The sequence below is a fragment of the Opisthocomus hoazin genome, chromosome 2, assembly GCF_030867145.1.
Source record: "Opisthocomus hoazin isolate bOpiHoa1 chromosome 2, bOpiHoa1.hap1, whole genome shotgun sequence".
NCBI classification, from domain to species: domain Eukaryota; kingdom Metazoa; phylum Chordata; class Aves; order Opisthocomiformes; family Opisthocomidae; genus Opisthocomus; species Opisthocomus hoazin.
The window spans coordinates 128,310,239-128,321,050 of NC_134415.1; the positions used below are offsets into that span (position 1 = coordinate 128,310,239).

Consider the following 10,812-nt stretch of genomic DNA (forward strand, 5'->3'; position numbering starts at 1 on the left):
TAGAGCCCTTAATCAGGGTCTTTAAAATCATGTTTGCATAATTTCGTTTTGTTGTAGTTTAACCCCAGCTGGCAACTAAGCACCACATGGCTGGTCACTTGCTCCACCCCAGTGGGCAGGGGGAGGGAACTGGAAGGATGAAAGCAAGAAAAGTAGTGGATTGAGATAAGAACAGTCTAATAATTAAAAATAAATAATAATGATAATAAATTGTAAGGAAAAAAGAAGAAAAAAAAAAAAGAGAGTGGAAAATAAAACACAAGAGAGAGAAGTGATGCAAATGAAAACAACTGCTCATCACCAACCAATACCCAGCCAGTCCCCGAGCAGCGGCCTCCCTGCCAGACTCCCTCCTAGGTTTACTGCTGAACATGATGTCGTATCGTATGGAATATCCCTTTGGTCGGCTGGGGTCAGGCTGTGTCCCCTCCCAACTTTTTATGCACCTCCAACCTACTTGCTGGTAGGGTGGTGTGTGGAGCAGAAAAGTCTTTGATGCTGTGTAAGCACTGCTCAGCAATAATGAAAATATCCCTGTGTTGTCAACACTGTTTCCAGCACAGATCCCAAACATAGCACCATACAAGCTACTACAAAGAAAATTAACTCTATCACAGCCAAAACCGTACACATATTAAGACCAAATTCATCCCACCATGCAGCTGCATGGCTTTTTTTGTCCCTGATACAGTACTTGGTCTCTCCCACACGTTTTCTACTGCAGAGACTGACAATTATTGGGAGTTTGAATCACCTCAGCCATCTACACCAGAAAAACCACCATGCCCATAAGAAGCACATTAAAGCACCTGCAAAATCTGTTCCATTTGACACGGTCTTTGCATTTGCTGATATCTTTCATATCTTTGCTGACAGGACCTCAAGTTGGCCTGTGATGTACAGTGGATCTGCTTAGCCCTTTTCTTTAGTTAGCTGTACAAAGGTTCAAAGACTCCTAATCTTCACAACATCAAGCTTTATCTGAACATAAACGAGCATTCTTAACTTTTGTAGCATAATCAAATACAACTAGAAATGAAGAAAGCTTACAGACAGCTCTCCTTTGCTCATGATCTTCACAGATGGTTCCCAGCCCACAGAGTCACTTCGATTTGCAGAAAACTGCACATTTCCTCCTGGCCCCAGGATGTTTTCTTCTGCTTCTCCCAAGGCCTGGCTGTTGCTTCCCCCCCACTATAAAAAGAGACTTTGCTGGAACTGTGAGTTCCCAGCTGTGACCGTCTCTGCCTGCTGCACAGTGCTGATGGGGAAACATCTCCCTTGAAGACATGAGCTGTCTTTCTTCCCTCCATTTCATTATCTCTGTGTGAATGCACAATATTCAGACAAAGACAACTGATGCCATTCATCATAGTTATAAATGACAGTGTCAGAACTTCAAGAGCTAAACCAAACATACACCTGTCCCAGAAACCAATTCTTCCCAATAAATCAATATCCAGTGCTGCTGAAAATCAGACCTAGCTTTATACAGCTGGTTTTGGGCCCAAAGGAGCATGGCATATCAATTTCTGTGATTTTCACTCGTCTCTTGTGTTTATCATTACTGTTCTTAAAGCTCCAGCATCAGAGGACCTACGAATAGAAGAGACTTTCAGCTTTCCTCCAAAAAAAGGGTGGCAGGGAAGAAATTTCTAGCCCTAGGTCTACAAAAATAAGATGGAAATCTGACTTCTCTTGCTTAGAAAGAACTTTAAAACAAGCAAGCATCACCAATAGCTTATGAAGTAATAATTTCAAACCAATTTCATGTTATGATTGCCACAGCCCATGTACCTGTTGCTTAGGGCTTGTCACTCCAACCACAAATCTCAAAATGGAGCCGATTCTCTATTACTTTGACATGTGCTTTATATGACTTTAAAACTCACCATCCAGGGTAATAGTAATCCACGTTCCTCCAGCCATACTGCCCTCTCGGGGAGTAACGATCATTCCCATGGCTGTCACTGCAAAAACAATCCAGCTACATCAGGCTGAAGTGTAATGAAAACATCTAAAATATCTCATTCAGGACAAGACACAGTGGTCTGACCACTGTCCTCCTGTGATCCCACCCTATGTCTCATTTGTCCTTCTCAGACATCCAAATTAGTCGTATTGCTCATTCTTTTTCCCCCCAACCGCCTCCTCTGTGCAATAGTCCTGTTTCCCCTCAGGGGTCTTTGATGCCTTGAGGACTTGGTGAACAAAGCTACAGTCTGAGCCTCTTGTCCTCCTCAAGAATTAAAATAAACACTATAAACCTGATGTTTATTCCTCCAGCTGGCAAAAAAATGTGTTTGCTTACTCCTGCACACCCTCTCCAGCTTAGGGCTGCCCGCAAAATATATCCTCTTCTGGCTCCAGGACCAGAGCTCCAGGAGCCCTTTCTTGACAAAGTCCTTAGGAAAGAAACAGAGGCCTGGAAAGGAGCTCATTCTTCATGAAGTTGTTACCTGTAACTTGCTATACAATGCCTTTTGTAAAGGCATAAAATTCTTTAGATAATTCAGGAGTTATTTTGGAGACCCTCATCTTCTGGAGCTAATAGAAATGAACCTGCAGCTGGCTTCTTTTTTTGTAGCCAATGATCAGAATTCTTCAAAAGTCCCTTTACAGTGATATCCAGTTTCCTGTCTAGCATTTCAGGAGATTTCCAACTTATCTGTGTGTGAACGTAATCTCACCTAACACCAGTATTGATCACAGAAGCCAAATATTAGACCCTCATGAACCCTCAGTTTCAACATGCAAACAGTCTTATGACTATCACCAAGCGGATGAAAATGAACAGCCATGAGAGGAATCCAGGTAGAACAGGGACAATTAACAAATCCAGACACTCATCCAGAAACCTCCACTGGCTATGGAAGCGAGCCATTAAAAGCCACTGATAAGAGCAGACAATGTCCAGTATGCTACTGTCAATATCTCATAACATTCAACACCCCTTAGAGATGCTTCCCCATGTCTCTCACTCACAGTCAGTCTGTATCCACTCCAGTGGCAGTGGATTTTGCTGCTGTTGTATGATCAATGTGGTTAGGGACAACACCTCTGTATCACCCACCTGCAAAGAATATCAACTCAGCACTTAGAAAGGATGATCTCCAAGAGTTCATCTTGAGCTTTGGATGCGAATTTCACAAGAGACTGGCTCCAGGACTGTGGCTTGGGGCCTTAGCACCTTCCCTGTAACTTTAAAACAAACCCCATCAGCGTTCTTTCTTCATATTGCAGACCTGTGGGAACAATGGTCTGTGTTACAGCAGTCAAGATGGACTGCAATGTGGAATCACAAAGAAAACACTGATTCACCTCTCACACAGTATAAAGGTTCAATATATTGCAAACCATACTCTTTGTCTTTCCACGCAACAGATCTATAGAGAACATATGCCCCTCCAAGCAAACAACTTTCCAGCCAGGCTCAGGATGAGCTGTCCCTCACTGGGGCCATGTTTCAGGAGAATGACTCTGATTAAGTTGTAGGCACAGGTGAATTAGTGAAAGCAATTACAGGATTTAGAGCAAAGGATGTTAAACTCTCCTAGCTCTGTGCTGCTTTGCGCAAAATTGTTACATCTATTACATTAAGCTAAATCATGCCATGGTCACTCTCCAGCTCTGAAAGCAAATGACTTGACTATACTATTAATCTCTCCAGCCTTCTACAGCTAGCTCCAGACTAGGAATGGCTCGTGCTGGCTCCTGCAGCTGTGCTTAGGAATTGCTTGGATGAGCATTGGTAGGCTTGATCACAAAGGTGCTGGGACTTGTTTTAAGAACATAAACATTTTAGATCCTGTAGCCTGGGAAGTTCCTTGGTCTTACTTGCTGTCATAGCCAGTCATATCATGCATTCCCTTTATAAAGTCCATGCCAAGAACTGTTCCAACATTTAAAAATATAGACCATCATCTTTACTGCCTTCACCCTGCGTTTTGTAATAGTATGGAAATAAACGTAGGTCAATTAATCTAGCCACAATTTAAGTGAGCAAGAACCTCACACCCTCACCCAGAACAGCCCTTGGTTGTTAAAATTCATCTCGGACTACAAAAACCCCAGGCATAAAGATGAAATCAAATGGCAAGAAGCTAGTTTAGAATTTCGGGTTGTTTTTATGGTTGGATCTAAAGGGCAAAAAACACAATCACTGTATAATCAGTAATTCTCCAAGGCAGAATCCATGTGCCCCACGCAGAAGAACAAATGGTGCAAAGAGACAGCCTTTCACAGTCCTGCTCCACCAGTCAGTGAAAAAAAGGACAAGAACAGACCTCATCTCTCTAAAGGCCCATTTCCTCTGCAGGATGGTGGTACCAAGAGCTCATGTGTTCTTCCATGCAGTGGTCTTGCTCTGTTTACTACCCACACTGCACTGATTCAAGCCCTGTTCTACATTGGTGAGTGCCCGTCAGGTCACCTGAGAGCCTAAACAACTGTCCACATCAATTTCTGCTTTATTGACTTTTGTAAACGTCTCTAAGACCCATCAAAATTCACCCATTTGAGTTAACTACATTAAATAAAACAACATTATTCAAAGAAAAGAAAAAAAGAAAGCCTGTTTGCTGCTGCTACTACAGTGTTTCAGAATACCCGATGCTTTAAGTCATTTTTTAAAAGGACTGAAACATGCAGAGAAACGATCTGTGGTCTATACGCACAAAGTGCTCTTGGACACGGATTAGAAGGTGTGGTCAACTTGCGTCCAAGTGTGCTGGACATTCCTGGGGCATCACACATTCCTGACTGAAGAGGAAACCGGAAGGAATCATAGAATCATTAAGGCTGGAAGAGAACTCAAAGATCATGAAGTCCAACCGTCAACCCAACACCACCACACCTGCTAAACCATGTCCTGAAGTGCCACATCTACGCATTTTTTGAACACCTCCAGGGATGGGGACTCCACCACTTCCCTGAGCAGCCTGTTCCAATGTCTGGCAACTCTTTCAGCTGAGAAATTTTCCCTAATATCCAACCTAAACTTCCCCTGATGCAACTTGAGACCATTTCCCCTCGTCCAATAGCTAGTTACGTGGGAGAAGAAGGAACTTGCTTCTCTCCTCCTGTTTCTTTCTGTTTGGTCTTTGCAAGATAATGCAGTATGGAGTTTCAAGGCAGTTGGTGACAGGTTGGAGAAGCAGCATTGTCCAAGCACTTAGGGACCCCCAGTACTGATCTGATAACTGGGATATTTTTGATAATGATGTACTGACCTCATGGGAGGTATATCACTATCATTTTCTCCGGAGAACAGAAATAACTGCTCAGGCATGGGCAGCAAAATATTTATGGCAGAAGAGGACAAAACACAGAGTAAAGCCACCTCTCCATTTGTTGCACAGCCCAATAGAAGCAGATCCATAGAGCAAAACAACTGGTGCTGGAGACCCAACATCCACATTGCAGGTATTTAAGGGTGTTACACACAGCACTATCTCTAGCCTAGTCCCAAAGACTGAACATTCACTAATGGCTGGAGTGTTGTCTGGTGCATATCTTTGTTTGAATTTATCCAGAAGGATTGACATTTGTTCACTGAGACAGTTGTGTGGTGTGAAACGAATCACCTTACCCGGAGATGAGAAGACTTGCTTCAAAAGAGTGCTCCTGGTCTCAAATGGACGCTAAAGGAGATACTGTGCAGCCTCTAAAGCAACGCTCCCTTCCTTAGGAGTGCGGACTTTTTTGCAAGATTAGAGTGGAATGTAATGCATCCATAGTGGCTATTGAACAAACTGTCTGCTGGTTGGTTCTCTGCTGTCAGGAAAGGCAAATCTGACAGCAAAACAGACTTTTTCACATGCTTACTCCCCTATTGCTATTACCATAAACATGGTTTTAGGCTCATCCAAATACTATATGTCATGGTCACAAATTTTCATACAAAAAGCCTCCTCAGAGCTGCTGGGTAAGAGCAGAGATACGCAGGGCTGTGCGGTGGAAGAAGTGTGGGTTAGCACCCTAGAAAACATGCAACAGAAGAACACTCTTAGAGGTGAGAGTTGAGCAGAAGCTTTATTTACCCCACAACCATGGCAAACGCACTGGCCTCATAAAGCCAACTTCTAAGCTTCTATTTCTTGTTGTATCACAAGACCTATTGTAACTATTCTCCCTGTATTTCTTGCATATTATAACATAACTGGAGTTTGTAGGGGTCAGAGTCCAGAGCCCCGATGCATGTGAACCTTGCACTTCAAAACAGATACATAAAATATCATTTAGGTTTACTTTTATTTTTTTATTAGGACTTTTTCCAGTATTACTTACCTTATTCAATTTGTTCTTCTTCCATTCCTCCAACGAGTGAAGTGCAGAGGCTCCGACACCAGCATAACTGCTCTATCCCTTTGATGTCCGCTCTACTGCAACTCTCAGTCTGAGGTCATGTTAGGCACTCGGTTCTGTCCCTGTGTGGGTAACAGTCATGGTGTGCTGAAACCCACCAGACTAGTTTCTCGAAAATCTCAATGCCAGTCACAGACAGCTCAGAGCTGTTCATTGGGCATGCTTAATTATTAACCTAAGCTACTTGCTGCTATTAACTGTTTTGTTCCAAGTATTTAATGACTGTAAGGAAATAACCTGAAATTGTTCTTTCACCAGTGTATGACTAGATCCTCCAACAGGAGGATAGTGAATCCATTTTATCCTCTTTCCCCTCACAACATGACATAAAAACTGGTGGAAGGGTTTCTTAACACGCTGATATCCAACCCGGGAGTGACTTCTACAGAAAGTGGATGTCAAGGTTCCCTCATGTACTCTTAATTCAACTTCTCTGTGGCATTCCCACCAGTGTCTGCATTTGGCAGGAATTCTGCCCAAAGGGCGTTTAGACCCCCTACCACATCTCACGTACCTGCACCCCTGTAGGTCCTTATACAGTCAGTGGTGGAAGAGTGCAGGGACTGTACACATTAAGAACAATGTGCATGCACTGGCTGCAAGGAAGACCCAGCTCAACCTACACCATGTGCTGAAAAGTTGTGTGAACATCACCCCTACTCACACCTCTGCACCCATGTGTTTGAAGCCCAGATGTTTTTTGATGGAGCCACCAGAAACAAGGGTTGCTGAGCCCCTGCGCTGGTATGGATGCCTTTATGGAAGTTTCCACTGAAATTTGGAGGAAGCTTTCAGACACGACAGCATAACTACAGTTTAATGAGTTACCATGCACCAGTATGTATGCATGTTCTTACCTCATCCCCAAAGGGAGGTGAAACAGGCTTGCTTGTTCTTCCTCGGCCTCAATTCAGCGACACAGTGGCACAAAGTCACAGGCAATCAACCTTCAGGGAAGTTCTGGAGCTCTGCCCAGCAATGGAACCTGTTGTGTTCAGTTTATTCTTAGGCCAAGCCTCAATGTCTCAGCTGTATATAGCCAATGATTACAGGAACCTAAGGAAAATTAACCCTATCCTGCTCAGTAGTCTACACTCAGTTTACTTATTAGCTGGAGATAGACTGGAAATACAGTTAGAAGAAAGAGCAAACTGAAGGCATTCCCCATCCTACCCCTTCAAAAAAAAAAGTATTGCCAAAGAAAAGACAGCTCAAAGAGAATAACGTGAACAGAGAAAACAGAGCTTGCTGCTGGTAACAGTGTCCACCAACAGCCCTAAATGAGGAGATGGACCAGGTTCAGAGTGCCTCCTGGGAGCCCACTCAGGAGGAAGAAGAGACAGGGCTGGGGGTTCAGCTACAACATGGGCCCATGGTCCAGCCAGAAGGCAGGCTTAGAGATAGGACTGAAGGCCCATAGCTCCACAACACAACTCAGAGAAGGACTGCATGCCCAGAGCTGGGGTTAAATAGGGCTCCTGACCCATGGGCAGGGTGTGGCTGGGGTCCCAGGTGAGGCTGATCAGGGCCATTAAGGATTATTGCTGGCCTCAGGGCCCTGACATTTCTGCCTGTAACGTACTCAGTGACTCAAACTCTCTAGATCATAGTGAGCAAAAAAGTGAGTTATCACCTCTGTCATTCTGTATAGCATTTTGTGATCCAATCCTAAGGGAGTGTTTTATACAGGAAAAACTCAACGAAAAGTGCAGGGTTTGTAGATCCAGAGGATTTGACAGGGACAAGGAGTTTATTCTTTGCAGAATGCTACAGATAAGGTAAGGCACTGCATAGGAAACCATCCCTCTGAAAGAGTTGAAATGTGAAAAGAAAGAGAGAAGCTGGTGAAGAAGTGTCCTTAATGACCAGAAACACAGACCTTCCACTCAAATCAGGAGAGAAATGGTCAGGCCTTGTTGTATGAAGCATTCTTTTTCTCCCACGACAAACTGATGACCATGTTTAGGTATGGTTATTCACCAAAGAGGAAGGCAGCATAGTTTGATGAAGAAGTGCACGTTTGTGTACGTGTGCAAGTGGTGGTTTTCCTACTGAAGGGAAGTTCTGCTCAGAATCACGGCCCCAGGCCATCTGGTTTGGTTTGTTCGCATTTATTCATTTGGAGGTTGCAGATTTTAGGCATATGAGTAGAAATAGCTTTACAGACAGGCTCAGCATCGAGAACCTGAGAAAAATTCCTGTGCTACAATAAGAAAAGACACAGAGAAAAGCAGGAGGCGTGAGCAGTAGCTCTTTGTCACTAGGTGGAAGCATGGAGCCGTTGAAGACCTGTTTACCACTTAAAACACAACTGAAGGCCAATCAAGCTATCACTGCTCTGCCTGACACATGTCCAGGACTGGTTTCAACCCTTTGCACTTGAATGAAAGGCCATGATCAAGCAGTCAGAGCACAGGAAAAAGACATGTGGGACCTATTCCCAGCTCTTTCACTCACTAACCCATGATTTGGACCAAACAACAGCTTCATCTTCAAGTCATCTTCATGTAAAAAGGGGACAGTAGAGCTCTGCCCATGAGGCCTTTCACAGGGCAGGTGCTCTCCAAAGGTAGAAGCATGGGAAACACCAGTTTTCCTCAGGACCTGCAGCATTTCTGGGATGGAAGAGGTTTGCAGGAGCCAATCGAGGACTTCCCTCACACTCCACCCAGCCATTGCACGGTGGCCACCTCTCAGGGGGAATGCGGCAGTTGTTGAACACCACATGGCATCTCCCAGCTGAACAGCTGAGGGGAGGATAATGTGGGATAAGGCAAGGTTTAGCTATTTTGTCTGCAACGTTCGGGAGCTCCCCTCCTCCCTCCCAGGCCTGCTGCTGCATGGACCACCCCCCCAGCATCCTTTTCTGCCTGCTCCTCCCCAATGCCAGACATCATCACAAGAGAATGATGGGCAATGTTGCTTGCACTCACCATCCCCACATCCACACCTGTGAACAAAGAATTAAACGCACTAGAAGAAAGCAAGCTGAATGGGGTTCATGCTTGGACCAGCAGCACTGTATTTATCTTGGACATGGCTGTTGATAAGCAGCCATCCTCCACCACAAGCTGTGCCATAATGGACACATATGCTGGACACATAGTTGGAAAAACAACATGAAACTGCTTGAACTGATGGACTCAGTCCAGACACAGGTCTTGGAGAAAAGTCTGTGCTTCCCAGCTTGGCATTGTCATTAGTTACTGTTCTCTTCCAGCCCTTATCTATCACATTTGCCATCTCCTCAAGCAACCTGCAAACCGTGTGTGTCCAAGAGGAGATGGGTTATCCACTCACACCATCAGCCTCCTGCCGAGATCAAATCAGGACTTCTGCAAGTACTAAGCATCTGAAGCAAAGCTCCCAGGCTTGGAAAGTCTCTGAAGATTTCAGCTCTGCCCACAGGCCGACCCATGCCTCAAAATATGTGGATATATCTGTGAGTGAAATAAAAGGATCACAGGCATGGGCACTGTATCTCCATGGATCACAAATTGCAAACACGATCCCCTGCGTGGTTTTGACCCAGGCCAGCTCACGTCAGCCCAAACAATTCACAGGTGTGGTCCAGGAGTCAGCGTGGCCAGTGCCTGTTTCTGATGAGCAGTATGGACTATGGACTGAGTTTTTGAGGCTGTTTTTAATAGCATGAACTTGGCTGCAGAAGCAGGAAAGGGGCCTTGCAAAGTTGACTTGCTAGTAGACATGTAGCCTGGAAGACTTTACAGGGTAGCGTGTCCTGCACTGGCCATGCCGCTCCATGCAGAGCTCTTACAGCTGCTCTTTCTTTCTATTAATACTTCACTTTTCATGTATTGACACTAACTTCCTAGCAACCAAGGTCACAAGAGAAGGTGTTAAGAAGCTGGACTGATTAATAATAAATCCTGGGGTTTGATGTCTTTTTTCTTGAGAGGCTCGTTAGACACCAGCAGGCAGGGTGCTGAGCTGGGATTTCCAAGGGAACCCAGGGGATTTGGAAAGACTGCTCTGATTGAATTTCGCTCTCTGAAAACCAGCCTTCCTCTTTCTGGCCCTCAGCATCCAGCTGTGTGAAGCCACCCATGGGAAGGCAAGCTGAGACAGTGCAATAATGCTAAGCAGGGATCTGGTATCAATCAGCCATGCTGAAAGTTGTCCCCTGTGGTCCACAGTGGTTGGGTTTCTATTATTTGTAATCAGGATCCAACGATCTCCATGGACCAGGTAAAGACCTGTCACTGCTATTGAGTCACACCACACAGGGTGGAATGCACCTACTGCCTCTCCACTTTCTACAGCCCTGAACATCCTTCAGATGGGACCAGCATCACAGCCTCAAATGTCTGCCCGCACCAAGCCACTGTGTGTGGTCCTGGATTTGCTGGAACAGGCTGAGCTTCCCACTGTGGTGAGAACCATGCCCTCTCTATCATGGTCCTAGCCACAGGAGTGGGGCTGAGA

At 44.9% G+C, this 10,812-nt stretch overlaps 1 protein-coding gene across 1 annotated transcript in view; it reads right to left on the reverse strand.

Moving 5' to 3' along the window:
* Positions 1-6,447, reverse strand: part of PKHD1 (PKHD1 ciliary IPT domain containing fibrocystin/polyductin) — a 277,151-nt gene extending 270,704 nt beyond the window's left edge. Inside the window, exons 1-3 of the mRNA XM_075414995.1 lie at positions 6,289-6,447; positions 3,074-3,201; positions 1,893-1,970 (exon numbers count right to left, since the gene is read on the reverse strand). Coding sequence (XP_075271110.1) covers positions 1,893-1,970; positions 3,074-3,125 — 130 coding nt within the window. The 5' untranslated portion in view covers positions 3,126-3,201; positions 6,289-6,447. The remainder of the gene's footprint in view (positions 1-1,892; positions 1,971-3,073; positions 3,202-6,288) is intronic.
* Between the last annotated feature and the right edge of the window lie 4,365 nt (positions 6,448-10,812).